Genomic DNA, 15,546 nt, shown 5'->3' on the forward strand with positions numbered 1-15,546 from the left:
TATACTGTATAGTTCGTATTTGTAAAATGTATGGATGGGTTTGTCATCCTCACGTGAAATATGACCTGGCTATGCAGCAGTGTCATCTAGTGGTTACTGAACGTTTAAATTAATCATCGAACATTGTACCAAAATTCTGTCATATTCATGCACCACACATATCAAGTTAATGTAATGTATTTTTATTTTTTCTATAAATATGTACAGATAACCAAAATCAATCATCCTTAAAATAGAACAGAGCTTCAGAACATCCTCAGCTACCATATATAAACACCCATCTTCTCAACACTGCTTGTGTCATCTTAACCACATAACTGCAAGACAAAAACTGGTTATAAATGGTTATTTCAGATGTCTGATAATAGACAGGTAAATACATTTGAGCGACGTGGTTTGTTTGAGTGGTATCATTAGTATGCACCAATGGCAGGCTCTGGAATGTTGGTGGCATGCATGTCCCTGGTCATGTTGGACTTCTCTTTAAGCTTGGCTTGAAGCAGTGTGTGCTCAACCACTCCTATGCGAATGTCCATCTGAACAATCTCTTGCTTCAGCTTTGTCAGACTCTGTTTGATCTTGACCACGGGGGCTGCAAAACAACATTTAAAGGTGGAAGATGCAAAAGTTGATGAAGCTGAGTGTATATATAATAACAGTATATAAGAAACAATCTTACCTTATGTCTAAATTTGTTCTATGTCGTTATAAGTTTACAAATGTAACAAACATATTTTACTAATGTTTTTCAATTACTCAATGACCCCCCCCAAAAAATATATAATTTAACCAGGATAGGTTATTACTTCATATTACTTGCACCCTGGACAGGTTAAGGATACTTAACAAATAACTGTCATAACTTTACAGTAGGAGTCATTCCAACTAGACATAGTGGTGGACAGTCCAGGAGTCTCACCTCCGTCTGACATACTGCTGCCCTTCTCCTCCATCTCCTGCTTCACTTTATCCAGCTCCTCTGTAATCTGGAAAACAGGCATCACAACCATTGATTTAGAATTCTAATGTGGGAAAGGACCCTACCTCCAAGTGCTTGATCTTGAAATGTATACTGTTAAGGGTGATTATACTGGTGTTTTGTCTATTGTGAGACACAGTAAACTAGTATGACAGGTTTCAATTGAACATTTAAGAGAGTGAGGCCACTGTACACTGTATGTAAAATGATGTAATACTAGCATTAACAGAAATTGCCAACTTATATTAACATGTTCTCCAACCTCTGCCAGCTCTCTGGTTCTCTCAGTGACTCCACCACTTCCCTGCTGATAGCGCTCCTTAGCCTGGGAAGAAAAACACACCTTAGACACAATACCTGCCTGAACCTATATGTAAGACCAGAGAGTAGATATCTATTTCTAGGTTAGCAATCACTAACAGGAAGAGATCCTGGGTGTTTACCTCACTAAGTTTAGACTGAGCACTGCGGTACTCCTGAATGAGGTGCTCCAGCTGGTTGTTGATGTATTTCTCTCTGCTGCCCACCTTCTCCAATGTCTTCCCTATCTCCTCCTGCAGCTTGTCCAGGTAGCCCTGGGAAACATTAAAGGGTCAGTTGTGGTAGGCTTGACAGACGTTGTGCCACCTCGCTGAAAAAAAGGATTACTGGCTTGTCCAATTATCTTTAGTCCATCTTTGAAATTATATAAAGACTAGTTGCTCAGTTAATAGCAATGGAACAATGTAGCTTCAGGCCACCTGGGTCTCCTTCAGTGAGGATTTAATTCCATCTCTGTGTTGATGCATTTGGTCCACATGGATCCTCCAGTCCTGATAAAAAAAAGTTTAAAAAGTACTGAAATATTTTTTGAAGTTTAATTTGTTGCCAACTTCATCCTACTTTGACTTTTACCCAAAATATGTTTGGAAGCAGTAACACTCCTAACCTTGTTGTCTGTTCTGATGGTAACTTTCAGCTGTGGTAGGACCCTTTCCACCTCCAAGTTCCACTCTGCAGCATCTGTGTTGGACTCTAATATGTCATCAGGCTTTGAAGACAGGCTGGCTACCTGTAACAAAAAGAATGAAAAGATAATAAGTAAAAAAAGTATTCATTTTAATTAATTTACTAGATAGCGGCATTGTATTATAATCCATTCACTGACACAACTTAATAGAATCTGCTTCTGAAAAGCACCCACACTCGGATTGGTCCTTGATTTCAGTGCCTCGAGGTCCATAACGTCATCTTCTTCAAAGTCATCTGGTTCATCCTGAGTAGAGACATTTTTTTAATTGAGTATGACAGATTAAAAATATATATTTTAAACCGGACTGCATTCATTTAGAAAAAGTGCCAAGGAAAATAAGCTATGGAACTGAGAAAGCTAGAAGGGGATACCTACTGCCATCTCGTCTTCCACCTTGCTGAGCGTTAGTTCAGCATCATCCTCCATCACTGACTCTTCCTCCATCTCCTCTGTGGGGTAGTTTGGTCTGAGGAAGTGATACAATGTCACATTAACCTTACGTCAGTCCACTGAGACCTCAGAGTAAAGAAAAGTTTTAAGTCTGACTGTACAAGATAAGGATTGGCAGACACAGGGATGGCAGTAGATAAATGTGATCAATTATTCTTCAACATACCTTTTCCAGACAAAACCCCTCTTCTTCAAAACCTCCTCTATTAACCGGTCCAGTACATAACAGACATGTTCCCCTGAACCTGCTTTGAGTTTTGATGGAGGGAAGTCCACCAAACCACCCTGCGATAACAAGAGGAATGTTATAAATGCAAATCTGACATGTCCAGAAACCTCAGCCATGCCCAAAACCATGACCTGAAAAAAGGTGGTAAATACAAATTTGTGAGTTGTAGACTACTTACAAAAGCTCTCAACTCTGATAGAATTTTGGACACTGTGGCGTTGGGGTCATCGTACTCTTGCGGCTGTTCGAATGGTCTTCCAGCTTCATTGATGAGCCAAGAGGCGATGATGGTAAACATGTAGAATTGCTCGCCTGGATTGGAAGGCGTGTAAGCACAGGATGCAAAGTAATGTCTGCGGTGGGGAACACATAACAGTAACAATAAACGTTCATGCTTAAGCTTAAATGTAAAGCGACTACTGTTTTGGTCACTTGTTCCACAACACGAAACACAAGTGCAGTGGCTCTACTGTACTAACCTCGAGAGCGCTTTCATGTTGTGCTTTGAAAGTACTTCCTCCTCGTAATCCAATAGTTTTAATTTGTCCAGCAAGTCTTCCATGACCATAAACATCTGATAAACTGCTCCAGGACCCCTTTCATCGTCATCTCCTCGTCTACTATCGTCTGCCATCTGTCCGCTTAGCCTTGTAGCTTGGCAACAAGAAAATCAGTGACAATTAACCCAAGGCCAAATATTCTTTAGGATTTAGTAACGTAATATAGCGTTAAATGTTGATACTGATCAGAAAAGCTGTCATCAAACCAAACAACCTAATGTTAGCTAGCCAGCTAGCTGCTAGTGCTAGGCTAGCTGGTCTTGTATGTTTACCTCCCGTCGTTGTCAAGCAACCCAGTTGGAAGTAGCTAATGTTAGCTAGCTAGCACTAATGATTTAAGCTAAGTTTAATTGTTGGTTGAAGCAGTTACTGTAGTAACTAGCTCCCTCGGTAGGTAGCAAAAATTAATTTTGAAGCAGGGGTACTTAACATATAAGACGATAGCTACCTACTCTGGTCACTAGGTAGCTAATTTCGATGGAAGAACTGTTGCTCACTCACCTCAGAATCCCTTTGACAACGACCAACTATTTGTCCATCTCTTTCTGCACCATGTAGCTACTCGTGGATTGCATTCAAACTATCGCCGCCTACAGTACCGGAGAGGAGTTTTTAATTTTGGATACCTTGACCAGCTCTAAATTATTTTTTGCTATTATATAAAATGTTTTTGGCAGGTGAGAGAGTTATCAGCTTGAAGCCAATTCATAAAAATTTGTACCAAGAGGTGCTCTGTTTAGTTGAAAGAAATATGGCACAAACTCTATGCTCTAATGCATGTTTACAGTGTCTCAGTGCAGCCTAATTGGCCAAATGCTTTTACATAAATCATTTGGAGATGCATCAAGTGCCAGATTTCCCACATCCCACATATTCAAAGTGATGTGAATTGTCTGTAATTCCGGCATGAATAATTGCAGTGCTACCCACGTAGAATACAGTTTTTTTTCTACAAAATGAGAGGTAATACAGTTTTTAATAAAGTCCTTCAGGGAAACAGCTGCTTGTTCTCCCCCTAGACAACTAGAGTAGTTGAGTTGATGAATGTATTTTAACAGTTTGATGGTGATGGCCATGTATTTTGGAGGAGAAAATGAATTCAATGTAAAATACATAAAAACAAGCATTTTTTGGTTGAGGTTACCATTATAATTATCTGTCGCAAGAAAAGTGTATCACAAGAGATTTTGAATTCTGGTTCTGTCTGGCTTCTCTCTTGCTCTTTTGCTCTCTTGGTCTCAAATTCTTTCTCCTGTTTCTCTTTATTTATCTGTCTTGCTCTCTCTCCTGCAGTCTCTTTCTCTTTCTAAGATGGACGTTTCCAGTGGAGCACAGCTGCATGCATGACTGCACATGGCATTATAGAATCATGCAATTTCACTGGTACCTTAGTACACTAGACCTTGTGCACCTTTCCATCCATCAAATAACCCAAACAAACACACACAAAAGCATGCACACTCTCAACCTATATGATATGTCAAAGCCAGACTCTATTGGGCTAGGATGTGTTTCTGCCAGTTAATAATTCATGTTGGAGCGCACTCCTGCTGTTAAGCAGGGCTTGCCGGATGAGGAGATGGGAGGAGGGAGGGGTGTGTGTGTTTGATCTGCATGCTGGTCCATGTCGGTATACACACACAGGTGCTCCCCTGGTGACTGATGTTTGAGTGGCAGGACTTGCGTGAATGGTTGGCAGACAGCTTGCTGTGTGCAGACTTGTGGGCTGACTGCGTCTATATACGTGGACAAGCAAAATAAAAGCTTTGTAAGAGATGCAATTGAATTGTTATGCCAGTTCAGCAGATAGGTATATAATGATTTTTTTTTTTTTTACAAGACAATTATTATTGCACACGTGCAACAACTCTGCGTCATTGTAGACAAAATCAGTATGTGAATAACATATTAAAATCAGTCCAGTAATTGTGCCATGAATACTGAATGAAGGATGAATCAGACGTGTTGTAGAACCACTGTTGCATTAAGAAGCATTAACTAGGATCAGGATGGAGAGGGACACACATCTCACACAACACATATCTCACACACATCTCACACAACACACATCTCACACAAAACACATCTCACACAACACATATCTCACACACATCTCACACAACACACATCTCACACAACACACATCTCACACACATCTCACACAACACACATCTCTAAAGCCAGTAGCTGCTAACGTATGTCCGTTAAATCAAGCATCAGATGATCAGTTCCATACTAGAGTCAACTGACTACATTGTGTCTGTACAAACACCGTGGGTGGAAGTCTCTAAACACACTAGTGTCTGCCGCATATGAGCATGTCTTTTTCAGCAGCATTAAACATACTGAAGATATTGGAAACCTGGCCACTTCCTTTCAGCACTCTGATTACAGGCTCTTGCCTGCCAGCAAACATGTCAATTTCAAGACTATTCCCTCTAGAGTCTGACAGTATTGTGTGGGGTGTTCGATAGAGAGGTAATTGGGAGGACAGACAGGTGGATGCACAGCTCAACCTGACTGACACTGTAATGAGCGCCCTGTTCTAAGCTGCATTCCCGCAGGGGCGTGAGGGAGGATGTGGAGGGTTAGCGAATAATGAAGAACAGGAACAGCTTTCATTTGCTGCTTGAACCCTTTCGAGTTGTTCTGAAGATAATGGACCTTTTTGTTCAAGTAGGCTTTTATGATCCTCCTCTACGCAGACCTGTGCGGCGCCTCTTATTTTAAACATTCCCTTTCCTTGCTTTAATCAACACCAAATGGCCTTCATTTTTGAGTCAGTATTTCACTGTATACCTCTTGGATATGTTGAGTGCAAATTGAAAGGGTCTCGGTCCTCTGTAAAGAGTTCACTGTCTGGAGGCATGAACCCCATCTGGCAGTAGAAACTCCATCTTAATTGAAATGTGATTGGAACCCTGGGCTGAAACTCCTACACATGAAAACATTAACTGACACTGGGGTTCCTTACAGCCTCAAATGCTTCAATCAACAAGCTGCTAAAAGCAGAATGAAACTTCTCCTTATTACCAGCTGACCCCACTGTATTCCAGTGGCTCTAATCCTCCTTGCAAAAATCGTTTCATAGCTTGCCTCAAATCCTGACCCTGGTGCAGTAGAGAATGTCTGTTCGGTAGGTTTAATATGAATATTTTCAAGACAGTTTAGAAATCATAATTGTACTGTATGTGGGATCAAACACAACTAACCTCTGCATCCAAAACAAGGAGGTTAGACACTGACACACAAATTATCAGTCCATCAGTAAATCTAGTAAAGCTCTATAGAATATAAAATATTATATATTATATATATTTGACATGAATCTGATATATCACATATAATATCACATATTGGGGAGAAACAAAGACAGTGATTGCAAGTAACATACTTAATTATTTAGTTTATCCAGAGAAGATCTAGTATTCACAAAGCCACATGAATCGAGAGGCCCACTCATTTTGACAGGACACTTGAATTAGCCAAGAGCTCATTTATTTTCCACAGATTGCTGGAGGGCCTAAAATCTGGGACTGTAGGTTAATGCAAACTAAATAGATTAAGATAAATGCAATCACTCTGAAAATAGAAGTTCAGATGATTGACCTTATCTTTGATCTCTTTTTGATGATATTGGTTGCTTTGACAACCTGGAACTTGTGAAGCACAGGTGTACATATTTATGCAATCATTTGTACAGTAGGAGTGAAGAGGTACAGGCGGCGGTGGTTTCACCTTTCCGAGATTGCAGGAGCTATAAAAAGAGTCCCTGAAATTAGACCCAACAGCTGACAACCCACACAGAGCTTGAATTAATGTCCTTAAACCTCTTCCAGGCTCCACTGCACATGCAAGATATGTGGCATGTCTGATCCAGCAAACCAATTGTGTTGAAGCTATTGTTGAGAGCCTTAAGGAACAGAAGCACAGAAAGTGACTTTCTGATAGAATTGCATGGCTGTTAGTTTTTTACATTAATGCCAATAATGATGATTTAGCTTGAATGCACTGGATTCCATATACATTTTTTTAATGCTTAAATTGTAGATTCTGTAATGATAAGAATGTATTGAAGATTTTTGTGGAATTCATTAGCACAGTCGCTGTGACAGGAAATAGGAGAGTATTTGCTTCAGGCCAATATTTATACTGACAAACTGCCACTCTGACCTCTCTGCTTAATATGGACTTGCACAGTAAATTCCCCTCCAAGTCGCAGAATGACTGGCATTTCATTTCCATCTTAATGCAGGTGGAAAAGTGAATCTTGAGGACACTGCTGACTCAGTTGACGGTTCTTGCTTTGCTCCAATCTACATCAAGTTTGTGATTTTAATTTAAACCATAGGTGCGACTGGCAGGCTGTTATGAGAATGCACAAGCAAGTCATTTGGGACTTCGGTTCAATCTGTCACTAGACATTTGCAAATATTATAATTTAATAGGCTTCCAGTTGATTAGTAACATTTGCAAAGATTGTGAAGAGAAGCTTTTATAATAATTCCCATGAGAGTTGACTACTGCATTTTACATTTATTTATACAAAAACAAAGCCATAATGAACCGTCAGATCTGCTTGTACAGTGCACATCAATGGCAGTTCTTGCTTGTTGTCATTAAAGCATACACAAAATCACAAAGATACAATACCATCTATCCTTCATATAGTAAGCCCTATTAAATCAAAACTAGCAGGCAGGACATTTCATTCCACTTAATCTTGAAGGAAAAACTAATGTTAGGTTACAGTACACCTCAAACCAGCCCAAGATTTTATACCAAATTTGCACATTTACTGTTCATACATATAAATGTGCATTTTATTATAAAAGTCTGTATATTCTGCATAGCCATGAAAGAAGAGATCTTCCCAATGGACATAGAAAATGTGACAATTGAAAGTATTGTAATTATAGAACAGCTCATTCCTACAGTGTTTCATGTTGATTTAAATAAAACCTGAACAATAATATAAGAAGGTTATTAGGGGTTGCCAAAACAAAAACAAAATCTTATAACTTATGAGAAAGGAAGTATTTTGTCAAATTAAATGATTGTCTAGTGGTACAGATTAATGACTCTTTGCATCTCCCTGACAATGCTTATGGACTGAATAAATCCAACCAACATGGCATATCTAAACATTTGGGTAAGAACATATTTTTCTGTGGTCGCCAATGCACATCACAGTTCACAAGTACAGTAGATGTTTACAGAATAAGACACATTTGCTTGGGAGCAGTAGTTTGTAAACATCTATCTGTTATAGTACTGCAGAAGATTATGTAGATAAACAGTCGAGGCCCTTTTGAATAACAGTTTATGATTAATTATTTCAATTGTTGATTACATTGTATTCCCTGTGGTGTTGCATTGCCATAGTAACTTTAGTAATGAACGGGACGATGTAAACACACTGTAAACGTTGTCAAATGAGAACCTTCTGTAAGATCAGTAAATATTAGTATATTAATTCAACAACATTGATTAAAATGGCCAATAATTTATTGCACAAGTCTTAGTGCCACAAACAGAACAAATAACCATTAATCATTCCCTTTGTATTTTCCTAAAATAAAGCAATAACACTATCTATAAAACATGCATTTCAGGATTATCTGCACATATTACGTGAATCTATACTCTTAAACTGTGCATACTTTCTTGGACAACTTCAATAACTTGTTCTCAACTCAAACTTAAACAGCTCTCCATGGGATTTCAGACCTACAGTTACAATACATGCAATTCTAACACTTTATTAATCCAAGTGTTTGCCCTTGTAGAAAGTTTTTCAATATTTGTGGCTTCTTTGTAACCACATATCAACCACAGCAATGTATTATACTAATTCACTAATCTACCACTGATATCCGGTGAATCAATGAATTTTAAACATACAGAGCCCAGTCTGTTGTTTATTTAACTTTATATAGCCTTACTTTTCCAGACTCTTCAGAGACCAGCTGAGATCTGTCTTGATGATTTCATGATTATGGTTTTGCTATGTACAACATTTTACATTCTGATTAAAGATTGATATCATACAAAACTTTCCTTGACATTCAGAATCCTCAATAAAATTGCAAGCTGTGTAGCTTTTTTCCCCTTTAGTTAATCATTTTCTTTCTCTTTCCAGCCAACGTGTTTAAAATACATTCCAACTTGCGGATACTTGTTTGAACATTTATTGCAAAGAAACCTCTTTACACCAGTTACACATCTTGGTATTTGGGACCTGTCAACCCTAACTCATAGCTGTTCATCTTGGCTTCCTCACTTAAATTCATCTTAAATGTAATTTATTCCATGAAAAAAAACTGTTTTTGAAAGTCGTCATCTGACCCATAATGTAAATAATAAAATACATGTAAAAGCTCACTAATAATACTATCTTTAACTACTGTACCAGTTATATTCACTGACCAAGTTACAAAAATCATCACCCCTTCAGGATGCTCAAAATCTATATCCAAGCACCTTTTTGTTTCAAATAGTTATGAAGTGAAATGTCTGTCTTTGATCGCAGACCCTCTGACTTGCAGCTCAACTTTTTTTTCCACCTTTATATTGAGTGACTTGAGTGTGTTGGAGCCACATCCCAGGCAGACTTCTACTTCCTCTCATACTCATCCTCCTTCCCCTCATCAACTGGCTCCACACTGACATTTCCTTCCTCTCCTATCCGGATAGCGGCAGGCTCCTCCACAGGGCCTTCCCTCTTGGTTTCTGTCACCACCTCGGTGTAGGTGACTCCTGGACTTTTCCTTCCCTTGGTTGGCGTCACTGCCTCTACCTCCTCAGCACCCTCGGCTCCCTCCTGGCCCTCCGCCACAGTCCTTTCCTTCTTTAGCTTGATCCGGAAGGACTCCTTGGTGGGGGCCTTCTTGGCGATGTTCTCCTTCAGCCTCTCCCCGGACTGTTTGAGGCGTTCGCCAGCCTGGTGCATTTTCTCCCTCTTTTCGGGTGGCACCACCTTTTCGCCCAGGTTATGAAATTTGGTGCCCAGGTTGTCCTTGGTCTTGGTCATGCCCTCCTTGGAGAAGGCAGCCTTGATGCTCTCAATGCCCTTCATACCAGACTTTTTCAGGCGTGTAGCCCTGGTCGAGTCAGCCTCCTCCACCACCATGTACTCCTCATCCGAGGAGATGTCGGCGGGGATGTCGTAGGTGTCCGGTTCAATCTCCAGGGCCTCCATCCCAATGGCTCCCTTGGGAGTCTTTGTCACTGCTACCGAGGGGATCTCATGCTGCCCCTGGAGAAAGGCAAATACATTTGGTAAAACAACCGTCAACTGGAGTTTTGAGTGTTTTATTTGATGTAGTTTTATATTATTTTAAAGAAACATTTAGAACTGGCGCCTCACTGAATTAACAGAGGATATCTCAGGTTGTAAAAAGTGTTTTTTAGCCTAGAATAAGGGTGGCATTGGGAGTCACAGCCAATGTGAACAATATGAAGGGGTCAGAGGTCAGAACTGTCTCTCTCTACTGATCCATTGCAGTGGTTGAATGATTGACCTATAAAGTCTCAAATGTGATGGAAAAACAGGAGACGTGCATTGCAATCTTCACAGATTGCACTGCACTCTCTCCTATGAGAAAATGTTGGAGCCCTATTGATATTGCATTCTGTATGTTGCCAGGTTTTATAATTTTCTCATGAGAGTGCCATGAAATCTTTATTGTTACGCTCTTTACAAGCCTGTGTTTGTTTTTTGTTTTTTGTCTTTTCCACTGATCATTTTCTGGTAAAAGAAAAACGAAAAGGTTTTCTTTCAGTGTTCTTTTGAATGCCTAAAATGTCTTCGAGTTTGTCCTTGCAGCGTATAAAGTTTGCAACAGTATAGGTTCTGCTGTGCTATATATGTCATGCCGTTAACCAGGCCATACCATGAGTGGTATCAAGCATCCACTCTCTGTGGGGATATCTGTTTCTCAACACAGACCACAAGATATCATGACTGTCAGCAGCCACATCAAATCTATGAATGGATGTTCTCTGTGACTTACTCGACATGGATGGCATAGAGAGAAACTTGTATAGAAAATGTAATTGATTCTTCTAATTATAACAAGCCAAAATGACTTCCTTTGCATTATGAAATGTCACCTGCAAACAAACAGTACAGAACTGTACAAAACATGGCACAACATTCACAGAGTCACATGATAAGACAGTCTCAGGATGTGTTTTTTATGGCAAATTGAATTCTTGATTAAGTAGCGTCTCTCTCTATTTCTAATGACATTACACTTGCTAGGTACTGCAGGTGACTTTGAATCTGAGACCCAATTAATCCTAATTAAGACCCAGACACCAGTCAGGATCACGGTCATTAATCAAAAGGAGTACTCGTCGGTCCATGCCCAGACTCTGTGGATGACACAATAATTACACCACCAGGGAACATGGACCAGGATGTGTATCCATTTCATTACTTGATTATCACTAATGTTTTATAATAGTAGAGCCCTATTTATGTTGATCGATCAGTGCGACAGTCCATCTGATGATAGAGCCTTCAACTGAAGGCTCAAGGTTGATTTTGTTGTTAACACCGTTGGCATGGTTTCATGAACTCAAGTATAGGTACATTCAATTATTCCGCTATATTCGGCTGAAGGATTATTGTGTCTTAAAAGTTCTTTTGATAGTGTGCACCATTTCTTTTCATGCATGGCTTTTCTGTTTTTTTTTTAATGGTGAGTAAAAGGAGCTGTCTTTAAGGGTTTATTCATGTAACCCCACATTTCTGTTGTTCACTTTCAACAACATGCTCAATGCGATTTATGATTAAACATGTTTGATCACATTATTAGACTTTTTTGTTTATCTTGCCGCAACAGTTGTTCTGGTCATAAGTATGTCAGTCTCATTATAAATCACTATAAAACAAGTCATTTATCTCTTTCCTATTACTTCCTGGTTCATGCAGGGTGAATGTTGATTGCTGCATCCTCATATTCATCCTTAACCATGCCTTTCCAATGCTTCTGACCATGGATCAGTGAACAGTCATTGCTTCCTAACTAATGGAACCAATAGAGCCATTACTGTGTCATGGGCTAAAGCACTATATTAGGAGATGTATGCCCAGCAAGACGGGCCCTCGGAATAACTGACAGCAAATTAGTCATGTTGAAATCCTACACTAAGTCTGTCTCTCTTTCAGGCAAGATGAGATTCGCTGTACTGTTCAACTCTCTAAATGATCACTAGGCTTGTAATTAAAACAGTATGTAGACTATTTGCGGTAATACAGGCCTACTATTATAATTAGCTCCCCCAAAAAATCCCTTACAAAATCTAACCTACAGCCTTAAAGTTTAGTCAAGTTTAATGGTTTTCCATCAAACTAATGGTGTAACTAAATGACTAGACCTATCTGTAACATAAAAGGCCCAGAGGCACATTAAGAAGATCAAATGACATCAAATGTTACAGACCACATTTAGTAATAGAGACCCATTATGCCCCATTCATTTCCACGGTATGGGATCATACCGTGGAATTAGCTATTTGCTAGCCCACATTATTCATTATTTCACAATGAATTAATATGACTTTTGGGAACTGTTCCTTAATGGCGGAATAGCCCTCTCCATTGCCTACTGAGAGACTGACCCATTGGTGGGTCACAGATGTTGGCCGGTGTCATCTCTTCACATCAGAAGGGCACGGCAGAACCTTATTTTCGATGCCAGTTTATCGTGTCCCCACTGGCAGTGGGTAGCATGCCATGTCTCCCAGAATAGGCCACTCTGTCAGGGACACACAGCAGCTGCTTCCAGGGGAAAGCACAGAGTGCTCTCATTACTATTATAAAGTCAGGAAGTCTTTTAAATAAGAGCTCGATCTCCTATTTTTACTTCAGACCAGAGGGTTTGTCTATGGCAGCTTTCTATTCTCGACTGTAACAAAACCAATGCTTAAGGAGTGTAGTGTATGGTGTTTTAGATATGTTCTATATGTGCAAAAGTTACTGTTTTGTAGTCAGTCAGTTGACTTGATGGCACTCTGCAATCTGGGTAAACATTAGTCCGAACTTTCAGACAAGAAACCAGAAGTGAAACCAGTAATTTGAAGAGACAGGCTCTCAAGTGGTGTCCAGTTCTTAAACACAAGGTGTCAGCTCTGATTAATGGAAGTCCCCCACAATGAATAACTACGCTAAAGATAGCTTGAGTCCTATGGGGCATGAGGTGAATCTCCTGCTTCTGACCCGCTAGAACCAAGTCACTACACCTTCCCTAAATTGCATTACTTCAAAGAAGGGGTTGCTACTTGGGGTCACACATGAACTCCATAAAAATATGATCTTTACAACTGAATTTGTGTTTATTCTAGAAATGTAATTGCCAGTTTTTGACAACTGTTAGCTTGCCTGTCATATTTGATGTGCCATTTTATTCAAACCCACTGGCCGAAAAGTTACCTGATAGATGACGACGCGGAACTTGTTGCGAGTCAGGAGTTCCTCCTGTGTGACCTCCACCTTCTTGACGCGGGAATTCTGCTTCTCCACGCGTGTGCGCACCTCCTTAACGTTGGCGCTGACCTTGCGTGTCTTCTGCAGCAGCTTCTCCACCGTGCCGCTGGTGGAGCCGTGCTCCTTGGCCAGCTTCAGCACGTCGCCCTGGATGGCCTTGATGTTGGTCTCCAGGTCCAACTGGCGTTCCTCCATGCGCTGCTGGCCAGACTGAACGTTGTCGATGATGCCCGCCACCCGCTCCAGCAGGGACAGGATGGTGAGGGCACTGATGGGGTTTCCGGCCTCATCCTCCACCCCCAGAACCTCCAGCTTGTGATCCATGGAAGCGTCTCGGACGAAAGCGAAACGTCTCAGAAGAAACGTTAAAGTGTCTCTCGAAAGGTTTGGAGCGGATCAGTCGGTGTGTTGCAGAAAGTACAACTTCTCACAGGGGCTGTGCCAAGAAGTTGATGGTCTTGGATTTTATTATAATGAGCACAGAGGGCTGCTGCACCATGGGGGTTGCTGGTTCAGACACCAGAGAGAGGCGACTCCCTTCCGCAGTAACCCAACTCAGGTCTAGAGCACAGGATCAAGAGTGGACCTGTTCCCAGCAATCAGACCTGGGGGCGGGGGGGGGGGGGGGTGCTGGAGAGAGAAAGGGGTGCAGCAATGCCAGTACACACCATGCAGATATAAATACTCATTTGGTAAGTTGACACTTACGACATTTTGGGAAGATGCAAAGAAGGGGATGATAGAAACTCCCTTCCTGCCCACTCGGTGAGACTCCCAATAATTCATCATTTTCTATTCAACAAGTGGTGCTATCGCCTTTAGACATATGTGTATGCAGCTGCGTGTTATGTATTTCAGCACCAACTTTAGTGTCCATCTGAAGTGTGCTAATGACAGACGGAAAGACAGTGCTGTGGTTGCCAGCCATGGTTACACACATTGCTGAAATGATGAGGATTAAACGTTGTAGTGTCGGCCTTTTTACATTCCCCAGGGCAGCAGAGTCCACACATGGGATGAGAGTGAGATCAGAGTCCCTTTCTGTTGTACACTCACTACCTTCTACTACAGTGGAGTATTAAAGTATTAAAGTGGGGCCATTTCATTGACATCACTAAACAGCTGTTTGTTCAAAGTGCTCATTGTGGGCAGATTTACGATAAGTCACTTATAACACTTTCAATTGAAACTCAAATTCCCATTGTGCTCAAACCCCTTCTAATATTACAAGCACACAACTTCAATAAGAAATGCACTCAACCTTTTTACTGAAATATCTATAGGTCATCTGATCATTCCTTGAACTGTAAATTCACTACTTGTGTTCCAGACAGGAACAGTTTCAGTCAAATAAATTGGAACAATAATTAATTGTTTTAAGTCCTGTCCTGCCTCTAAACCATCTCATTTTTCTACTGTTCCTTTACCATCCATTTGTTATAAGCTCACATGCCCCTGCCTTGCCCAGAGGTCCTATCTCCATTGATTTCCTCTCAGTCAAAAGGTCAGAGAGTGAGCGCCCCACCACCTCCCTCTGAAACTAGTGGGTTGAGACAAACCTCTGCCCCCCCCAACCTCACCTTACAGCCCCCCTTCTTCCTGCACTATAGCACCCTCCCCCAATCAGAGAGCAAGTTCCTGTTCCTCACCCATCCCTCAAGAGGGGAATCGCCTCAACTGAAGCCAGCAGCTGCCTCAGCGCCTAAACCCCCCCCCCTCCCCACACACACACACCCATCTATAATTACACAGGAGCTGTGTCTGAGCCTACCCCCCCCACTCCCCCCTCCCAAGACCCCAATAAAAAACATATCTTTATAG

The 15,546-nt window shown here is 40.9% G+C and overlaps 2 protein-coding genes and 1 long non-coding RNA gene across 5 annotated transcripts; 1 reads left to right on the top strand and 2 right to left on the bottom strand.

Annotated features, from left to right (window-relative positions):
* Positions 1–166: 166 nt before the first annotated feature.
* Positions 167–3,892, bottom strand: ift57 (intraflagellar transport 57 homolog (Chlamydomonas)). Of its 3 annotated transcripts, none has more exons than XM_084707340.1 (12): positions 3,732–3,892; positions 3,150–3,324; positions 2,849–3,023; positions 2,608–2,726; positions 2,367–2,457; positions 2,163–2,234; positions 1,908–2,030; positions 1,720–1,791; positions 1,423–1,554; positions 1,242–1,304; positions 920–986; positions 167–592 (listed from the first exon to the last, which is right to left on the bottom strand). In XM_084707340.1, exons 2-12 carry the CDS (start codon positions 3,302–3,304, stop codon positions 414–416), a joined length of 1,248 nt encoding a protein of 415 aa, XP_084563466.1. In that variant the 5' UTR covers positions 3,305–3,324; positions 3,732–3,892; the 3' UTR covers positions 167–413. The 3 variants fall into 3 exon arrangements, with proteins under 3 accessions (XP_084563466.1, XP_084563468.1, XP_084563467.1); XM_084707342.1 differs by lacking the exon at positions 3,732–3,892 and adding an exon at positions 3,683–3,704; XM_084707341.1 differs by lacking the exon at positions 3,732–3,892 and adding an exon at positions 3,503–3,657.
* On the top strand, positions 3,518–4,769 carry LOC146271537 (uncharacterized). The gene is made up of 3 exons (XR_014767143.1): positions 3,518–3,620; positions 3,789–3,907; positions 4,524–4,769. It is a non-coding gene; the product is annotated as an uncharacterized LOC146271537 (long non-coding RNA).
* A 2,982-nt stretch (positions 4,770–7,751) lies between these two features.
* On the bottom strand, positions 7,752–14,282 carry cavin4a (caveolae associated protein 4a). Its single transcript, XM_084708188.1, has 2 exons — positions 13,672–14,282; positions 7,752–10,488 (listed from the first exon to the last, which is right to left on the bottom strand). Exons 1-2 carry the CDS (start codon positions 14,047–14,049, stop codon positions 9,847–9,849), a joined length of 1,020 nt encoding a protein of 339 aa, XP_084564314.1. The 5' UTR covers positions 14,050–14,282; the 3' UTR covers positions 7,752–9,846.
* Between the last annotated feature and the right edge of the window lie 1,264 nt (positions 14,283–15,546).

The sequence above is a fragment of the Hypomesus nipponensis genome, chromosome 10 (genome assembly GCF_054491055.1).
Source record: "Hypomesus nipponensis isolate SF chromosome 10, ASM5449105v1, whole genome shotgun sequence".
Lineage (NCBI taxonomy): Eukaryota > Metazoa > Chordata > Actinopteri > Osmeriformes > Osmeridae > Hypomesus > Hypomesus nipponensis.

Coding starts and splice junctions, on each gene's coding strand:
- ift57 (XM_084707340.1), bottom strand. CDS start 3,304: ATGGCAGACGATAGTAGACGAGGAGATGACGATGAAAGGGGTCCTGGA. Junction 3,024..3,149: donor AACATGAAAGCGCTCTCGAG/GTTAGTACAGTA, acceptor TCCCCACCGCAG/ACATTACTTTGCATCCTGTG. Junction 987..1,241: donor GAACCAGAGAGCTGGCAGAG/GTTGGAGAACAT, acceptor CCTGTTTTCCAG/ATTACAGAGGAGCTGGATAA.
- cavin4a (XM_084708188.1), bottom strand. CDS start 14,049: ATGGATCACAAGCTGGAGGTTCTGGGGGTGGAGGATGAGGCCGGAAAC. Junction 10,489..13,671: donor TCCGCGTCGTCATCTATCAG/GTAACTTTTCGG, acceptor GCCTTTCTCCAG/GGGCAGCATGAGATCCCCTC.